Source organism: Notamacropus eugenii, chromosome 3 (assembly GCF_028372415.1).
Source record: "Notamacropus eugenii isolate mMacEug1 chromosome 3, mMacEug1.pri_v2, whole genome shotgun sequence".
Lineage (NCBI taxonomy): Eukaryota > Metazoa > Chordata > Mammalia > Diprotodontia > Macropodidae > Notamacropus > Notamacropus eugenii.
Genome location: NC_092874.1, coordinates 302,556,476 through 302,577,061, shown reverse-complemented (window position 1 = coordinate 302,577,061; position 20,586 = coordinate 302,556,476). Strand labels below are relative to the sequence as shown.

The following is a 20,586-nucleotide window of genomic DNA, read 5'->3' as shown; positions in this document are numbered from 1 at the left end:
TCCTGAGCTAAGTACTCTAAGGTCTTGGCACTATTCCTCATCTTGTATGTGGTGGCTTTGAGCCTCACCTCTGGCCCACTCACCCTCTAGCTTATCAATATCTCTTAGAAATTGTGGTGCCAAGAACTGATCCCATTCCTCTAGACGTGGCCTAAGCAAGGCAGAAGACAGTGGAAACATCACTGCCTGTCCTCTGGATGCTGTGCTTTTGTTTACATTATCTAAAATAAGATAAAATCACACAGTTAATAAGTGGCAAGGATGAATACATTGTGTGACTGTGGATGAGTCACTGCCTCCCTTTGGCCTCAATCTCCTCAACTGTAAAATGAAGAAGGTTGGAGAGATGGTCTGCAAAGTCCCCTCCAACATGGACATTCAGATTCTATATCGATCCACTACACTTGCCCCTTTGGATTACAGTGATTAGCCTCTCATAAAGAAGAGATGACTGGTTCAAGGTGAATTGAAAGTTGTCGTATAGTACTGATAAAGTAAAGGCCCTCACCGCCATCCTCCTCTGATGCCACCTGCTGCTTCAGCAATGAGCCCACAAAGCTGGAAAAGTTTTGAGTATTGGCCTGGGAATGGATCGTGGGCCTGCTGCCTGAGGACTAGTCTTGCTAAGTCCAGTGATGCTCAGGACCAGGGGATGAATCTTTTGCTTCTCTAAGTATCTCTTAGGCCACAGAGAGGGTCTCAGTCTGTAGCCATGGAGGGACTACCAGTGACTTCACAGATCCTCTATATACTGAAGTAAGGCATCAGTGAATTTCTCTTTGAAGTCATTTTGGAATTTTAATCGTCCATTTGGGGAAAAATAGTAAGAGTTCTACTACATTTACAAAGTCAAGAGAGTATCACTGGGAAACCACACTGCCCTTATACAAACAACCCAAGATAGGGAGGAGGTAGGGAGAGGAACCATGGAGACTTGCAGGGATCTACATTCTAGTCCTGGCTTCAGCACTTCCAGTGTGCATCATTTTGGACAAGTGATTTCCCCTCTCTGTGGGCCATCTTTACCCTCTGTAGAAGAGGATGATAATACATGTAGCAGCTATTTGACAGGGTTGTTAGGAGGGTTAAATGAGATAATGAACAGAATGTGTTTTAAGTTGGCAGCTATCATTAGCACTGGGCTCCCAGACTCAATCTAGAGTCCAGCCCGAAGCCAAGAAGGTTGGATGAAGATAAATACATCTACAGAGACGAAGATGGCTCCGGGGCTTTGGTGAACTCTAATATCAAAAAGCAATGGACTGTGCATCAGGAGACTTGGCCTTTAGGCCCAACTGTCACCTTGTTCTCACTTTAATGGGTGATTGTCCCTCTGGGCTACACAAAGGGCAGTTGGCCTCCTTGGCCCCGTCCACCTCCACAAGGTTATGCTCCTTCCTTTCAAGCCCATGGTACCCCCTGCACAAAAACCTTCAGCACCTTGGAGTTGCCTGTCGATGAAAGCCTGAACCCCTCCACCTGTCCTTACATGCCCACCTACCTCTGCCACCAGCTTATCTTTCTACCCTTCTCTCTCACTCTTCCTCTTCACTTGTCCTTCATCTCAAGCTCCCTGGTACATTTGCTGTTCTGACATGCTCTCCCTCTGATCTGCCTTGGTCTGTGTTACTCCTTGTACCCTTGATGCTTTTCCCTTTCATCTCTGCCCACTGAAACCTTCACAGTCCTTCAAGACCCAGCTCAAGTCTAGGGATTAGACTAGTGAAGAACAGAATATTGGAGCAGACAGGGGCCCCTGATTCTACCTCATTCCATGTCCCCCATCTACAGTAGAGGAGGTTCTGGGCCCAGCCAAGGCAAACGTCTTGTCCAGTGCCTCACAGACTACTCTGGAACAAGCTGGATCTGGTATACCTCAAAGCCATTCTGCACGTGCTTCCAGACACCTCTTCCTAAGAGGTTGTCGCATTGTGTCCTTCCCCTTTCACAACTCATGACACTTCTCCATCTGATAACCACTTGAGTTTAGACTCTTTCCCCTGACTTTTGAGACCCCCAAGAAGACCTCATCTTATTTATCTAGTAATATTTTCAGCCATTCTATATAATAATAATATCTTGAGGTTTTAAAGCTGGAAGGGATCTTGGAAATCATGTGTTCCAAAGCCCTCCAAGTTTTACAGATGAGAAGTTAGGTGACTGCCCAAGCTCACGCACAGAATAGAACCTTCATTCAAAGTTGGGCACTTCCCCATAGTAAATCGAATCCATGCTCCAATTTAGACTGACTTTGGGCATACTACATATTTACTCCTGCCTCAGTGCCTTTGCTTATGCTGATTTCCCTTGCCTGGGATGTCTTCTCTGATCATCTCTCCTTGTGCCATCTAATCCTTTCTAAAGTTCTTTTCTCAAGGGTCGCTTTCATGAAATTTCTTTTAATTCCCACAACAGTGATCCCAGAATATCACTGTCAAATGAAATCTCCTTAGAAGCCAAGACTGTTTGATTTGTGTCTTGGCACTCTCAGCTTCCAGTGTTGTGCCTGACAGAGAAGAAATGTTTAATAAATACGCATCTGAGCCATGAAATTGAAGACTGAAGTCGCCATTGAGCTCAATCTCACCTCAACAAAGCTCTCCTTCGCATGCTAACCAGGAGCTTGTATTCAACCTGGACCCCATGCCTCTGTCTCTAGTTCTAGGTGAATGAGGCTGCCGAATGTGCTCTCCCTCCCTCATTTCGTTCTACCATGTATCAAACATAGCCCAGGAAGAGAGGGACCTTTCCTTCTGCAACCCATGTGGCCAGGGCTCTCATGTGGATTGCAAACCCCTGTCTCCAATTCCACAAGTCTTAAGCACTTGCTGTATAAGAAAGATATTCAGCTCTGAGTGGTAGGGAATACCAAAACCAGACAACCCTCAATGCCAGTCTCTTCATTCTGGGAGCTTGGAGACCAATACTCCAGAGAAGACAGGGAGGCAGAGGGATAAAGGGCTACTCCCTTGTCTCAGGTCTCCGAGCAAAGGATGACGACCACTGAGTTACCAGGCATACCAACAGGGATTCCTGTTCAGGTCAAGGTTGGACTAGATGCCTCCCTTATTTCCCTTTGATTCTACAATTCTGGGATTTGAAGGGGGCTGGGTTCTAAAGTTCTGTTTTGACCAGTAAGGTCATTTTGTAGATAGACTGAAATGTACTTCATGTTTAAACTCAAGAAGTCTTTTCCTGGGTGGCCCAAGACATTACTGCTTTCTCTTTCATCAAGCTCCTTAATCAATCAATCATAGAACTTTGGAGCTGAAAGGGAACCTTTGAGATGGTCTGATCCAACCCATTTGGAAATATAGCATCAGGGACAGAGCCCTTGTTTTCAGTTCAGAAGACCTGATTTTGAGCCTTTGACCTGCCCGATTCTACTTAAGGGATCCTGAACAAGTCTTTCCCCTGAAGTTGTATGTAATCTCTAAGATGCCTGAGAGTGCCTACCATTCTTCAAGTCCTGATTTTTCAGATTAAGGCCTTTTAATAAGGAAACCTTCCCCGTTTTCTTCTATCAGATGGTATGTCCCCTGCATCTGAACTCGTTTTACTTAAGCAAATGCTTATTAAGTGATTCTGTGTCTGTCTAGCGCATTTGTGATGCTTTGACTTATAGTTATTTCTGTCCATGTCATTCCTTACTTAGATTGTGAGTTCCTTAAAAAAGATACAAAGTCTTAATCACATCATGCTTCTGGGGATGCTTAAGGTAGTATCTTATATCTAGTAGCCACACAGCAAATGTTCGCTTGCTGGACGGACAGTTGGATGGATCACTGAGCAAATGGGATGAACGACATGATCATTTTAAGTACCATGGGCTTTTAGACAATGAAAAAATGATTGTTCTGGTATGTGGACCTGCCGGGGGGCTTTTCCATCCACTTGGGGAAACAAAGATCAGAAACATGCTGCTTAGCCATCTGATCTGGAGTGTTAGGGTTTGCTGCTGGCCCTCAGTGTGACTTTGCTAGGTCAGTGACATTAGTAAGGCATTAACTGCAAACATTTCATTATAGGCAGACATCACTGGGCATTCATTAGCTCTAGCTTATGGGTGGCAGGGCAGGAAGGGGAGCACAGGAATATATTTGAGGTAGGTGAAAATTGTACAAGGAAAATTTTAAAAAGAAATAAAAGAAAAAGATGAGCTCAGCCCATGAGTAAAACTCCACATACATACTCTTTCCTCACCTTCATTTTTCTCTTTCTTTCTCCCCTCCCTCCTCTTTCTTACCTTCCTTCTCTCTTTCTTTTTCTTTTCCTCTCTCATCTCTCCCTTCTCCTTCCCTCTCCTCTCCTCTTTTCTCTCTCCCTTTCTCTCTCTCCTTCTCCCTCTCCCTTCTCCTTTCCTCTCTTCTCTCTCTCTCTTTTTCTCTTTCACACAGCACACACACACAAATACATGATCATGTGCACACACACACATATGGAGAAAAGTGGCAGCACAACAAAGGAAGTGGAAGAAAAGTGTTACCCATGAGGAGGCGCCGTTTCACCCGCTTGTCCACATCAGCTACTGACGTGGTATTGAACTCAGTACTCTCAATTGCAGCCTCATCCTTCTCTAAAACACAAGTAAGGGACAAATACGGAGCAGTTGGTTAATGAGAAGCCCAGTTTTCCACTGCCTAAGACAGTTTCTTGGTCTTGACCAACCAAAACCAAGAAGTCAGTCGTGAGAGTGCTCAACCCCTGCAAGGGGGCAAATCCCCTTTGAGATTGTTGTAAAGGCTGAAGGGAAGTGGAAGTGAAGGGGAAGGAAGAAAGGATGAGAAACGAAAGCACAAACTGAGAGACAGGCACACATGAACAAGCCCAAGTGGGATAGGTCCCAAGTGCTCCAGAGAGATATTAATGCAACAGGAATTCAACAGGCCTTTGGAGGAAACCAGTGTGGACAGAAAATAAGGATTCACCCTGGCCAGGGCCAAGGTCTGGAAGTCGTTGGCACAGGACCAGGAGAGACAGAGCAGAGGATCCGGTGATGGGAGGGCATGGGTCTGGTACACAATGACATAAGATTGTGTCAAACTAGCATGCAAATTAAACAAACAAAACACACATACAAAAAACAATTCTCTTGCTCTCTCTGTCTCTCTCGCACATTCACACACACGCACACTTGCGCGCGCACACACATACACACACAACCAAAACCAATACCAATTTGGGCAGTGCTGGTTGCCTGGTTGTCTCTAGGACACTACGAGCTACACACTCAAGGGGAGACAAGGGAAGACTTAGTGGTTTAGTGATTTTAGGAGCATGCGGCAGTAAGTGAGGAGCTGAAAGAGAAAGTCATTCCTTGACAGGATGGGGTCTTGGAGGAGGATGGAGAAGCTTCCCAGAGGATTATGGGTAAGGTTAGTTGGGCTGCCATCCTTTGCTAGATTAGAAATACATTCCCAGGGTAGGAAAGAAGGGGGAAAAAAGGATGATCAGTAAGCAAAAGAAATGGAAAGGCTTCTCATCCAGGCAAACCCAGAGGGAAGCAACAGCTGGGTAAATAAAGTGATTTGAGGGAAGCTTAGGGAAGGGGGGGCAGGGAAAGTTACTTTAAAAACAAATCTAAGTGGGGACTTTCACATGCAGCAAACATTTAAAAAAGAAGAATAAAAGGAAAAAGGAGAATGAAAAGAGAAGGGGGGCTGGATAAGTCAGCTGAACAAAGACAAAATGGGTTAGACAAAAGCCGGAGTATTCCTCTGGCACTGAAGATGTTTGCGTTCTCGCAGCGATGCCCAGAATCCGCACCGCTGAAGACAGCAAACAGTGAGGGTGCGGAGATGGAGAGAGGAGGCTGGGGGGGGGGGGGGGGGGGCGGGAGCGGGTAGGTGGAGATCGGTGGCAACACTACATTGCGGTGGGTCAGTTGGAATGAGAGGGTTGGAAACGGGTTCTAGATGGGATCAGGCTGCAATAGAGGCTCGACACTTGTTTGTTTTGTTTTGTTTTGTTTTTGGCTCTTGAAAATTATTAACGTACGTCAGTTCTCAGACAAGACAGGCAATCAGGAACCATCACCAGAAAGCAGGGATAATGAAGTAAAAGTATTCTCTAAGAAGGCACTACACAGAAGGGCAGGCTGAGGAGGGGTCTTAGGAGTGGGAGTGGGGACAGCGGTGGGGGGTGGGGAGCAGCATGAGCAGCACTGTGGGCTTTCCATCACTGCACTAAAGGTTGTAATGTGGCGTCAGCCTCTTCCCCTTCCACGGCATGCATGTGCCGACAGGAGGGCTACCTAGGTTTGCCATGCCTCCCCCAAGAGAGAACGCAGAGGCCTTTGGGCTATCCCCAAACCTTCCTGTCAGACATGCTTTGGGAATCTCTTTTTTCAGTTACTAAAGAGCACCCCCAGTAGACAGCCTAGAGTTCCAGATAAGAACTGGCACCTCTTTCCCCCATCAAACCGAACTTAGTTTTGGTTCTCTAATGTTAAAGAGGAAGAGAGAGAGAGGAGGTTTTGGAACTGTAATTAAGCTTTGAAAATCTTGTTTTTCATATTTTAAAAAAATCCATTATTTTCAAATAAAAGAGGTTTAGTCATTATGAAACCAGTAAGAATATTCAGACTACTGGCTCAGGAATGTGCATCAGGAGGAAAGAGATTACAGACTGGAAAAATAAAAAATAAAAAGCAATTTTATGCAAGAAATTCAGCATTATGCAAATGAAACCTCTTTTGTAGAAGCAAATTCACATGATTGAAAATCCATGAGGGGAAGGGAGGGGAAGGGTAGCATCACATTCTCTTTATTGGTTGGGAAATGAGAAACAATCTCAATGCCCCCTTTTCTTCCCTCTCCCAGCCAAATACCTGGCTGACATCATCAGTAGGCTTTCTCCCATTTCTTTGATAAAGTTTACCTTCTGACTGATACCTTGGAAAACACCCCAGGCATTAGGCTGGCCAATTTAAAAATAGACTAGTTTCATTTTTGTCTTCTCAAATGGATTGGTTGCTAAAAGGATCTCTTTCCAAATTTCCCAAGATGAATGAGGAACACAAAGCCAGTTACAAGTGACATCTTTAGAAACATCATGCAAACCACTTTCATCATTTTGGACTGTGATCAATGTCTAGGACATTCATTATTGGGCTCCTGGCTATTTAAAGATTATAGCGACATGTAACATGACACAAACGAGCAGATCCTGAGAATGGATCTAGCCACACACTTACGGAATTAAAATGCCCAATGAATTCTTTGCTTCAGGCTGTTAAGTGACATTAATAAAGGCAGTATGGAATGGTTCCCACCCCTGGTAATGTGGGTATGTGCCACCAAACATAATAACCAAGCACTTATCTAGCTATTTCCCTTTGAAAATTTGGTATCAACTAATGGCTACCGGCACACTCGATTTGACTGAAGTGATTTGGATCTCACTAGGGTGTAAAGGGGTTGTTTTCTCCAATTAGTAGCAATGTAACAATATTGGCTTCAAGTGGTATTCTACTTACCAATGCATGTCCGGCCATCGGAGTGGAGGGCATACTTCTGATGACAGCCACACACAGGCCCCGTATCAGTGTCATCACAGGTGTGCTGGCAGCCTCCGTTTCCATAGTTACAGGTTACTAGTTATACCCAAAATGTACGTGTGTATATAAACAGAATCATAACAAAAACGATTAGTGTGTGTTTTTGTTTGTTTGTCTTGTGTTCTTCTTATTAATATCATTACTTTATGGTCTTTCAAAGCAAAAGATAATTAACATTGTGAAGATTTATTCTTGATTAGATTAACATCACCATCTTTTTTCATTTCCCTGACCTCTTGTCAGGTGTATATTAAAGAAAATCTATGGGACTCTTCTTTCATTAAGAAATTGGGATGGGACATGACTGAATAACTTTAGCTTGCCCCACACTTCTTAAAATCTTTGAAAATATTCCTTCCTCATTAGGGGGAAAAACAACTCTTGCCATCACTAGAATGTGTTGGAAGGAAAGGAATGAATGGCTTGCCAGTGAGAGTTAGATGTCCTAATTCATAGTGAGAATTGTCTTCTTTCCTGATGACCTTTTTCTGTGTTTGAAGAAGAACAGATCTAAGTTATAACAACCCGAATATTAGTTCTGAAATCTAGTGCAGCTGAAGGCAATTCCACCTAGAGCTCTGGAATGTTCTTATAATATGTCATGCGTAAGACACGTGTCATAGGACACGTTATGCATGGACTGAAATATACCAAGAAATAGACAGTAAATGTCTGTTAATTTGGACTAGCCATGGGTAGAGGACACAGGCAGTGTGAGATAGTGAAAGGTTTCCCTTCTGCTTTGTTCTTAAAGACATGCATTTTTATATATATTGAATTCCAAAGAAAGAGACAAAAGTAAGCATCTATAGTTAAGTACAACTAGGATAAAAGAATGCTTTCTAGCAGAGTTTCTTAAGGGATCAACTTTAATAGACTGATAATAATTATTTGAAATTAGCCTATGGCTCATTTGCTTGAGGCAAATGCTTGAGTGACTTTAGGATGCTTCAAAATACTTTGTCTTCGCAAGTAACTTAAATCCTCCATCTTCCCTCCTCCACTTTCGACTGACATTTTGCCTTTAGTTTTGATTTGTTTGACCAGCCGTTTCCTGGGTAGCAAGGTGACCCTAGTCCCTACCCAAATTATCATCATTCTAGATTATTGGCATTTGAATTGACCAAGTTTTATCCGATAAATCCGCTAACTTTTTTTTAACAACTCAGAAAGAATAATTTAGGGAATTTTAGATCAGAATTTTGGTGGACATTATTTCCACTGACTGAAAAAAAAATGAATGAAATTGCACATTTCAGTTAGGAAAAAAAATCATGAGTGTCCAAGTCTATCATAATGCTCAAGGGTAAGTTTCATAAGTAAGAAAAAATGGCTCAGAAAGGAGGGATTACTTCTACTTTACTCTTCCATGCTTCCCTGAAGTATGTACAACACCCCAGTTGTGCCATTAATGTGACTTGTCATGGGCTCCAGCTCCTGTATGGAGTAGGCCAGTTCCAGGCTTTGCCTCCCCTCTGGGATAGCCAAAATCACAGGGCATGGTTCTTCTGTCCTAGAGAACCAATTTCCAAGGCCAGACTCTTTGAAAGGTAAATAGGAAACCAACCCAAAGGCTGGAGAGTTATTGTTTGAACAGCCAAGGCCTTGGTTCTTTCCATTCGTTGCCTGTCTGTCCACTTTCAGCACCTGGTGGTCTGGGATCACCTTTCTCTTGTCTCCTACATAGCTGCATTCTTCACTAGGAAGTGGTCTGGCTCCTGGGGGCTTCAAAAATCCTCAGGTGAGGGGAGTAGACCCAGGGACAGGGACACCATTGTTGGCTTGCCACTATGTAGAGGCCCAGGAAAAATCCAAGTACCTTTGGCATCATTTAGGGCTCTGAACAGAAATGCTGCCAATGGGGCTTTCAGTGTCTCTTATCTTTCCCATATGTACACATGTATAGCAAGGGAATGCAGATTTGCAGAAAGAACTAACTTAACTAAGGACTATTGACTTGTTTTTGCAACAGAGTTTCACCTTCAAATGTCCCCTCTCCCCTGCCCCCCCATGGAAACTAAGCTTTATATTAAATGCCTACTATGTGCTCGCTTTCTAGTGCTATGCCTGCTGTTTCCTTTGCAGTGACATCCCTGTGTCTATGTTGTTTCCCTCAATAGAATGAAAGCTCTGAGAGTAGAGACTTTTTTTTTGTCTTTGACTTCTCGTGCCTAGCACAATGCCTGCCACATAGTAGGCACTTAATACTTGCTTGTTGAATTGGACTAACTTAATTGGGTGGTTCCACACCTGGCCAGGCCCCTCCCCCCTCACCAGGGAGGCTGCTCTTCCTACATGTCTGAGGAACTTTTCTCCCACATTGCTTTGCTCTGCAGGATGCTGGGGTTCGTACCACAGATGCTAGCGATGTTCTTACTGAACTTCTTTGAAATTAGAGCTATTATAATTCAGGCACTACCTTACACTGTGTTCTCCTCAGGAGCCACAAAGGGCCCCTAAAGGGTTACCAACTAGAAGCCAGGGTACTCAGTCTTTGAGGGACAAAGAGGTAGTAGCTATTGAGGAAGAAACCTCTCATGAGACATCAACCTTTCTTAGTTTTTTAGGCACATGAAGGTAACATATAAATGTGGGGAGAGCCTGAACTTTCTGGGCTGAGGCCTCTTTGTGACACAGTAGTGAGATTCTGAGGAGCCTGGTTACTTGGGCAGCTTACTTACCCATCTGTTTTTGTGTTCCCATTTATTGTGTATGTATCTGGGGAGAGTCTTATGCAGCCACTCAGCTATGCTGAGCACGCAGCCATCTTTTAGGTACAGAGAAAATCAAAGGGATAGGCAGCATTGTTTCTCTGTTCCAAGGTCAATGGTAGCTTCATCCCTGATACTGCCTTCTAAACCCTTCCCTCTTTTGCCCCACCCTCTTTGTTTGGGTTGTCAGTCACCTCTGTAAGTCAGTAATTTTAGGCTCCAGACTGATTAGCTAAATGTGAGGGCCAGTAGATCATAGGAGGTATGCATGGACATCACACAGACACTGATGTGCACCTGCCAACTGCTGTCACTAGTGGATTCATTACTGATGAGACCTCCAGAGAAATGGCATAGCTACAGAAGCCTCTGCTTCTCCAAATTTAGCCAGTACTTTACCAGCAAAGGGCCAATTCAGGCTCAGCATGCTTAAGGGCAGGTGGAGGGGGGTGGGTAGAATACCTTCATTTGCACTGGAATTTAATTAATGTGCGTTATAAATAATTGAGAAAACATATCCTTAGATTCTCATAGCTTCAGGCTAATGGAGACAAAGACAGGCTGCAAATGTGAAGTCTTGTCTTCTGGACCCAACTTTGGCCTGTGAAATATCTGAGAGGCCTCTAATGATCTCAAGAGATGATGGGAAATTCTGCTTGTCCCTATTTTTATAACTCATTTCAGTTAATTGCAACTAGGGAAAAATGAGCACGTGTGATTGAGCCCTTTTAATGTGGGGAAAAACAAGCAGGATAGGCTTGCTGGAATTCCAGAAAGGTTGAGGAACACTCTTTGGGATGTGCCTGAAAAATGCAGGCATCAACCCATCATAGGAAACTATGACTTGTGTTTATTCTTTGGTTTTCCATAGGATTCTTCCCAGCCAAATGGCTTTACTAGGAGAATAAAAACTTCATTTAAAGACTGTCCAGAGCCAAAATGACTTGTGTGTAGGCTTATGCCTCACTCCTTCTGCTCCACAGAGTCCCTGTTCAATGATTTTTCTTAGATATTTTGTTTCTCTTTGTTTTCAAACAGCAAAGGAAAGTTAAGTGGTGCCATGTTTCTTGGGAAAGAACCATCTATAGCTGGAGGGCTGGCCAGTAAATTGAATGGTGGCCAGAAGAGCAAGCATCCACTTTACAAAATACATTTTCAAAGGTGGAAGATAAATTGAATGAGGATGAATAATTTACAACTCTTTACAGAAGTATGACAGTGTTTACTTATAATTTTGTCTCTTTTTTTGAATTTGCAAAGGACAAATGTTTTCCTGTGTTAAATTATAGGTATGTGTCAAGGAAAGTAGTGCAGCTGAGCTATGGGGGATGGGAAGGTAATGGCTATGGCCAAGATTTCTCTCTGTCCTGCTGGGGCTACGTGCAGCTAGTACACAAAACAAGAAGCAGGGCTTTTCCTTCTAATGTTTGCAAACCAGATAGCACCACAGTTTCAGTAGAGAAAATTGTACATTGGAGGAGAGAGAAAGGAGTCAAATTACTGCAGAACATGGTGTCTGCAGGCGCCCAATGGCCCCCTAACACCGTGAGCATTCCTCTGGGGAACTTTTGATGGTAGGCTATGCTGCCAAGTTCCTCAAGGTCTGGGACCAGGATGGCAACAAAAGAATTTATCAGTGGTGAATCTCTGTCACAAGATTAACAACAGACCGTCTGAACCATTTCCTTTTCCTTATAGTATATCTGTGGCAGAGATGTAGGGATGGGGGAGGGGAGGGACCTAGGCAATAAGATAGATGGGAAGGGTAACCCATCTTAAGAAGATGGAATGACTTCAAGCCAGCATATCCCATCAGCCAAGAAGAGGCTCCCACAAGTGAATGGAGCTGGAAGATAGTACTTCCTGATAATGTCTTTTTGTCAAATTCTTGTTCATGGATAAAGCTCTTTGGTAGATGGGTGCTGAGCAAGAAACATAACTACTCCTTATTGCTGTATATTCTTCAGGTTGGCCATCTTCAATGAGATACTATTCCAGGACTTTGTCATGTTAAAGGTAGCCCTGGGATCTAGAAGTCGATTCCAGGGAAACCTAAGTTCTGATGGGTTATTTCAGGCTGGAAGGAGTTTGGAAACTTGTCTAGCAGTGATGAACTGTGGGCCTGCCCCACTGGCCAAGTGTAGCTAAGTTCAGAGAGGCATAGCTCACTATACTGGACTCAGGATGCCACAACTCTCAAAGGCCATCTACAGACAGTGTATTGGGATAAATTGTGATCTAAGGTCATGAGGGCAGGACCTACAGTGAGGAAATCATGGGGCCTGGAACATCCTGCACCTCAAGGTCTAAGAAAAGAAGCTGGATCTAGCAGCCTCTCCAGCCAGGTATCTGGAGGCAGAGTTTGGGATGAGAATTTCAGATGCATATAAAGGTCAATTGAATGGGTATCCTCAGGCTTGTGAATTCCCCCTTGCTCTCAAACCCAAACAGGGACTGTGAAACCCCATGTTAAAAGATGAGATCACTTCAGTGTGGTAAGCTCTGTGCCATGCTCAGCCTGTTCGTTTTACTCAAGGGTTTCCTGGTCCATGCTCCAATACTGTTTATTCCCAAGGACCAGTAAGAACTCTGGAGACATAAATGACAAGGCCTGGTCAAACCATTGCTGCTTTATGCTCCTTGCTTTCCACATCTTCCTGTTGACATATGTGTCCCTCACCCTTTTCTTTCATCCTGGCTCTACATGCAGAGATATCAGCTCATCTGAGCCCCAGGTTTCACTCTCCTGTGGGAATTCCATTTATAAAGGAAAACATTAGCCCAGGGTCATTTCCTGCTTTGGGAGGATTTGGGTGCAGATTCTATGTGTAGAAAAGAGATACTACCAAAGTTCACTCTGTTGCACTGTATTCCTGCTCCCAAGGAAATGGGGAAGTTGACCATCAAAACAGTAGGAACCAAAGACTTTATGGACTGGATCTTGGAACATATGCCTAGCCCATGTGTTATCAGGCTACAAGTCACCCCTACCCCAAGGCTAGATGGCGATCTTGGTCTCTGGAAAACAATAGCAGCATGAACAAAGCAACACAGAAATACTTTTCTTTGGCAAAGCAGACAGGTTGGGGGGCATATGACACATCAGTCTCCATCTACCTACGTGTGCAGTCCCTCTGGTTTTTGGCAAGTTCAAAGCCAGGCCTACATTCACAGGCAACCCCACCTTTGGGCGTCTCCCGGCAGATATGTGCGCACCCATGATCTTTGTTCATACAGTTCATACCCTCTGAAAAGAGAGAGAGAGGGAGAGAGAGAGAGGGAGGGGGGAGGAGAGAAAAACAAAATTGGGCTGAAAAGATGTTGCCAATTAAATTTAATCAATGACATGGCTTTATTATTCTACCATCTGCAGAAGTCCTCCCCCTTGCCCCCTACCCTCCTGCCTTCCAGTATTGATAGTGTCTCTGTTAATGGATAAACTGTTATCACAACTGGAACTCAGAGTCAATCTGGCTTCTGTCAGTGAAACTGTGGTCAGTGAAACCCACTGAGATCCATGATCGTGTCTTTTTGGTCCGATGCATTATGTCCATGGGCCTCCTTTTGGAAAATTGTGTTTATGTCCATAATTTAAACTTTTGGGGACAGAATGTAAGAGCAGCCAAGTATAATATGAGGTGTTTCAAAAGTTAGGAGTTATTAGATTTTAGCCCATTGACCATGCACATCTAAGTCATTGGAAGAATGGCTGGTGGGCCTCCTCTCTGTAGATGTCAGGTGCTGAGAGAAACTGCCCTCTCCTCCATGCCAGGGGACAAGGGTATTCTTCTTGGCATGGTGACCAGTTGGCAGGGGGCCACACCCATTGTAGTGCTTCCTGGGTCTAACATCTTCTAAGTTCACTGCTGTTCAGCACCAAGGGCAGCTGCTACTCAGGCTTCCGAAAGTCTGGGGCTGTGCTTGCCTTGGTCAAAGGGATTTTCTAGCTCTCCTGTGCTGCACATTGACCTTATTACAATCTCAGCTTCTGCTCTGGGTCCAGTTCTTGTTCTGCCTGATTAGGGTTCCATTTCTAGTTGGATCTTGCCTTTCTGCTAGTCATGACTGTTTCTGGCTAACAGAACTCATGTGAAGCTATGATGGTGCAAAGATCCCTGAGCTCTCATTATCAGGAGGAGCATGTCATGCCTGTCACCAGCTTGCTGTAGAACCTCAGCCTCTGGAGAGCTTGAGTTTTCTTATCTTTAAAACAAGAAGAGTGGGTTAGATCTCTTTAAGTCTCCTTAGAGCTCTGCAAATTTGACTGCTTGGCTCCTTTCTTGTCCTCCTGCTCCTTGTATTTCTTGCTCTGTGGTTCTGGCTACCTCCTCCTTGTTAATATACTGTTATCAACTATGAACTCCTTCCTAGGTTCTAGTATCTTTGCTGCAGTGTGTTGTCTACACCTTGATGATGGCTTCACACTTTACTGGGTCTCCAATTCTCCCAAAACTTGCTCCCAATTCTATATATATCCTGTAGTTCAGTTTAACCCTTGAAGGAAGTTTGGGATGCTATGTCATGCAATCAGAGGACCTGGGGTAAATCTATCTGAATTTACAACTTACTTCCTGTATCACTTAAACCCTTGGGGGCTCGTGTTCCCTATCTGTAAAATGACAGTATTGGGTCAGCTAATCTCAAAGGTTCCGTCCAGCCTTAAACCTATGATCATAAGTGTTGACATTCACTCAGAATATGCATAATTCTTGGAACTCAGCTAATGAATTTGGTACCTGAGCAGGAAAACAGGAATTATAATGGGAAGTCATTTAACCGCCCTGGGCTACAGTGGAGGGAGGGGAAGGGGAGGAGTAGGCCATTAATCTCTAAGGGTTTTGTAGCTTTATGTCCAGTCTCTTAAACCGAAGTCGTGGCCCTGGGGGAAGAAGGCCAGTCCTGACTGCATGCCCAACTCTCTCAATGGAGCAATGATACAATTGGTGTTCTGCTATGTGAACGTGGCTCCTCTGCAGCAGCGCTGACTTTCCTACACCACCCTGGAATCTTCCCTCTGTGGAGTGGCTTGGGAGGCCTGAGTAAAACCAGGTTAAGGAGGGAGATCTTGCTTTCCTTTTTCCTTCAAGGGAAAGAAGCCTTCCAGACATAAGTGGAGCATGGCGTGTGTGCATGTGGAGGGCGAGGTGGGGAACGCTGGGAGGCAGAGGACCTGGGTTTGACCCCTGGTTCTGCCCCTTGCTCTCTGTTGTCCTGGGCAAGTCTTTCCCTCACTCTGGTCCTCTTTTCTCCACAGTAAAATGATGGCACTGCCTTGTATGATCATCCACTGTTTTGGATTCTCTGGTTCTAGCTCCCCTCCTGTTTCATGAATAATGAGGTATAATCCTGATCAATACCAAGTGGCCAGAACTGTTTTTTGAGCCTGGCTGGAGTTTACAGCCCAGTCTGCAGCGGTTTGAGGATTTTCTATGCCAGTAAGTTCTCCATTTTAGGTTTTTGAGCTAGGACGCTTTCCTACCTCTGCTGGGAAGAGGCTTCCTTTCGCCCTGTTGAGCAACTAGCTTGAACGTCAGTTCTAACACTGTGGATCTCTACCACTGCTTGTCCCAAAGAGGAGAACCAGCATAACAAGGGTCAAGGATCAACAATACAGTGAGGGAAAGCTTCCTAATCAAAGCAGCCTCACCATGGAAGCCTTGTAAGAGGGGGTGTTCAACAGAAGTTGAGCAGACACCTGCTAGAGACTCTGGAGAAGAGTCATTCATTGAGTGGCAGTCTTGAGTAGATAGTAGAAAAAGGCCCTCAGAAGCCATCTAGCTCACCCTCTACTTGAGCAGGAATGTACCTGAGAGTCTCTCCAAAAAGTGATCACACAGCTAGCTTTCACTTGAAGACTGCTAGTGAAGGGGTCCACTACCTCCTACTTTGGAAAGGTTCTATTGGCCATCCAAAGGTGACGGGCATTTTCACAATCTTACCAAATAGAAGGATGTTTTCCCTTACATTGAGATTAAATGTGCCTCTGCAAGTTCTACGCATTTGTTCCCAATTCTGTCTTTTGGGAACAGGCAGAATCTTGCCTTCACGTGGCAGTCCCTTAAATGTTTGAGAAGACAGTGGCCATCATGTTTCCCCTAAGCCTTCTGGTCCTGAGGCCAAGCATCCCCAGCTCCTGCAAGTGATTGTTACCCCTTGTCATATTTCCCTCTTTCTGGCAATGGTCTCAATATTCTTCCAGGTTCCTATGACTTCAGCCTTCTTCTCAACTCCTGACTCTCCCTTAGCCAACAAATGCAATGACTTGCCAAGTCCTTAAGTTTCCAGTTCCACATTTCTCACCACTGTCCCCTTAGCACTACTCACCCAACAACCACCTTGCTTCCTCATCACCTCTTGCCTAGACTGTTGCACCAGTTTCTTAATTTGTCTCTTGATCTCAACTTTCTCTTCATTCCAAACTCTTCCACGAAGCTGACAAGTGATGTCCTTGAGGCAGAGATCTGACCATCTTGTTCCTCTACTCATGAATGTCAACAGCTCATTATTGCTCCTAGAACAAAATCTAAACTGTGGCTTTGAGAGCACCTTCTAACCTGGCCTCAGCCTGATCTCTCCTGTCATTTTATACTTGACCCCCCTTCCTGTACTCTGTGGTCCAGCCAAATTGACCTCTTTTCTGTGTTCCTGACATATGGTACTCCATCTTTTCTTTCCATCCTTTTGCACTGGCTAGTCCTCATGCCTGGTACTGGTCCTCTCCTCACCTCCCCTCCACCTCATAGACGTCCTTCAAGGCTCAGCCTTTCCTGATCACCCTGACTGCTAGGGTCATCTTTCTCAGTTTTCATAATATAGTTATAGGTGAACATGTTGTCTTCCTGGGCAGAATGATAACTCCTTGACAGCGGTGACTGCTTCTGTTTTTGTCTTTGCATTCCTTTCATCTCACACTGTGACTGGCACATACCTGCTAATTGTGTGGTGATGCTAGTACTTCCACTATTCTGCTTGCCCATGTCTGGATGCTCTGAGGCAGCTTGTTGCTCTACTTCTCCAAGATGAAAATAGTATTCTGGTCAGATAACATCTGCCCAGAGTTGGAGTATTACTGTCTGGACAGTTTCCTGGGCACCTTGACTTTCTTAATGTAGCCTCAGATAACATTAGCTCTTTTGGTTGCTGTGTCATACAGTTGACCTGTGACCTACCCTTCAACTTTGAGCCTTCAGGATTCTATGACTGTTTCAGATAACCATTCCTATTTTTTACTTCCCCAAATGTGGGCCTAGCCTCTTAGTCCATGGCTTTCAGCCAAGCAGGTCACCAACATAAATTGCTCAATAGTTCCAACCGGTTACACAAATGTTAGATTTCCAAAATGACTTACTTACCTTCCTGGTTTGGCCATCGTATATCCCTTGTACAGACTAAAACAGCCAAGCTTATGGCCAAAATTGGAGCAAGATGCCTTTGAGTGCTTCCTTACCAATTCTGCAGGGCATTAGTCAAAGGAAGGAGCACTTTAGGAGGACGGATGAATGCAGGGTGAGCTAAACCAAGCCACACCATTGTCAGGGAGACTGGGCAGGGGAGCTGGCGTGAATATAAAGCTGAGTTCTCCTCAGCCCTCCAGGCACCAGAAGAAGGGATGGTTCCAAATGAATATCTCAAGGTGCATTTTTAAGAGACTAGCCTTTGGGGAATGTTATTTGAATGCTAGTGTACATATGCCACACTAATAGAAAATTGATGGGAAGAAACTTGATCTCCCAGACTTGCCTACTGCTCTTTGCTCTGATTTCACAATCAGTTCCAGATATGACCTTTCCTTATAGATGAGAAGGGATCTTTTGACACTGAGCACTGGAGGTCACAAGGCAAATGAGAGATCAGAAACAACCCTCAGGATCTGTGATCCATGTGGGCTTTCAGTGGTGAGGAGCATTTGGCTGGGCAGGGTGAAGTGCATGTCATGGGAGGAGACAACATTCAGTTCTATTCAGTTCAGTCCACTCCACTTCAGGGGGATGAAGAAATGTAACCAAGTCAGGGAGACCAAAAGAGATCTTTGGGCATCTGGGATTGAATTTAGAGAAGACAGATAGTATTTTCAAGCATTTAGTAGGATGGGTACAATAAAGCTGGCATTCATTTGACTGTAATTAGTTTAGACAGGACCCTACCAGATGACAAGCTAGGGTGCCCTGTCCACTTCACTGGCCTCTCTTCCTACCACCCACCCCCATCATATACAGAGACCTTGTCTGTGGCAGCTTCCCACTGGTGTCCCTGACATGTTTGCCCTTAACCCCTCCTCACACAAATGGTGATCTCCTGCCTTCCCTTGAACCTGGGGTATACTTGGTATGGTTTGTGGTACTTGGCCCAGTATAAGCCTTACTAGTTAGGGTTCTGGTGTGGTATCCTGAAAGGGGCACAGACTTTGGAGTTGGAGACTCTGAGTTTGATTCCTGGTTTTACAAGTTACCTACCCATGTAAATCCTCTCTTTCTGGGTTTTAGTTTCCTCATTTGAAATAATCATTGCTAACATTTAGGTATACGGCACTTTGAAGTTTACTAAACTTATATGATTCCCTATACAATCTCATTTGACAAACCTTCGAGGTAAGAAGTACAGGCGTCATCCCCCCCATTTTAGAACTGAGTCCACTGACTGCTCAGTGATCTGTTTCTGGCCATTCTAACAGGAGGTGGCAGAGGCTGGATTTTAACCTAGGATTTGTCAGTCAATTGGTCCATAAGGCTGAAGGTCTGGAACCATTTGCATATGATCCCTGAACTAAATGAACCTCAGTTCTGACTCTCCCTCCTAAGATCTTGTGAGGATCTAAACTCACCCTCACTGAAGGGAAGACACCTTATTATCTTGACTCCAAAAAGAAAAAGGCAGTTAGGTGGTGGAATTAGAATGAGCACCCTTTCCTGAGGCAGAGAGGGAGACCTGACAAGGCAGGGAGGAAAGCATCCATTCCCTGGAGAAATGATCAATTGATCTACTGGGCAAATCATCAGCTGCCTTCAATTTAGAAAGTGCTGTGCCAGGTCTCAGGGCAAAATCAAAGATAAAGGGGACCTAGGCCCTCCTCTGGAAGGACTTCCAATCCAAAGCTTGGAGCTGTGGAATTCGACCTATGCAGCAGAGAGAATGTGACCATTTAGTACAAGGGGGAAGGGCCAACAGAGCTCCTGTGTCTACAGCAAATTAAGGATTGGCAAAGCACCTTCATCACAACAGTCCTTGAAGCGGGGAGGGACATTATCATTGTTATCCCACATCACGGATAAGGAAACTGAGTCTTAGAGAAGTCCATGCTTGGGAGGCACAGGAGAGCCCAAGAAGGACCGACTCCCCTGCATGCTCATAATTTCTTTTTTTTTTTTAACTTTAGATTGCAATTTTAATAAAACACTTAACAGATTGGAAATAAGTGTTCCTGGATTTTAAGATCTTCTCCTTTTCCCTATTCATCCCCTTCTCCTCTTTAAATTTTACCCTTTTATTTTTTGTTACTAATAAACAAGACAATAATATTTTCAAGCAACCCCATCCAACATTGTTCCTTGGCGAACACATGTCAACAAGTAATACTAAGAGGTATGCTCAGAACTTCTCTAGGAAACTTTTATCCTGTCAGGGCTGCAAGAAACACTAAGGACAGGCCATGGGTTTGCCATACCCTGGCCTCAGTCCTAGGAGGGCTCTCACCGAAGGTCTTTGAGCCAAGGCTGGATGACTTATGGGGAAAGTTGTAGAGGGAGGCTCTTCCCATTTGGACCATCTGGCCATCAAGGTCCAACATCCAAGATCCTGTGTTCCAGCAGCTCATACTAATGAAGGTCATTCTCCTAGCAACAATAACAGCTGATATTTATATAGTGCTTAAGGTTTGCCAAGTACTTTACATAGGCCATGGGATCTTAGGTCAGAGGCTGGAAGGGGTCAGGGAGCTTCCTCACTTTACAGGCCCAGAGAGAGGGGCTAGTCTGGCTCTGAGCAAGGGTTCAACCAGTTCTTCCTTACTCCCAATGCAGCTCATCATCCAGGCCACCATCCACACAGCCACCATGTGAGGGAGGTATTATGGGTCTTATTTCCATTTGAAAGATGAAGAGATTGAAGTTGAGATGAGTGTCTGAGGTGGGATTTGAGCCAAGGCCTTCCTGTCTCCAAGTCTAGGTCCTGACTCTGCCAACTACTCATCCTCACAAACGACAGTTCTCCAGGGACCCACCTGGCAGGTGAATACAAACACAGATAGGTGCATAACAAGCTCTACCCTGGGATCGGGACCCCCTAGTTTTGCCACAAACAAATCTCCCCTGGCTTTCTCCC

The 20,586-nt window shown here is 44.6% G+C and overlaps 1 protein-coding gene across 5 annotated transcripts in view; it reads right to left on the bottom strand.

Annotated features, from left to right (window-relative positions):
* SCUBE1 (signal peptide, CUB domain and EGF like domain containing 1) overlaps positions 1 to 20,586 on the bottom strand; it is a 256,758-nt gene that overhangs the window by 77,809 nt on the left and 158,363 nt on the right. For 2 of the 5 annotated variants that reach the window (XM_072596364.1, XM_072596367.1), the window contains exons 5-7: positions 13,391 to 13,516; positions 7,478 to 7,594; positions 4,487 to 4,576 (exon numbers count right to left, since the gene is read on the bottom strand). The exons of 1 other annotated variant lie outside the window; for it this stretch is intronic. In XM_072596364.1, the coding sequence (XP_072452465.1) occupies positions 4,487 to 4,576; positions 7,478 to 7,594; positions 13,391 to 13,516 (333 nt within the window). The remainder of the gene's footprint in view (positions 1 to 4,486; positions 4,577 to 7,477; positions 7,595 to 13,390; positions 13,517 to 20,586) is intronic. 2 more of the 5 variants (XM_072596365.1, XM_072596366.1) reach the window with 2 other exon arrangements.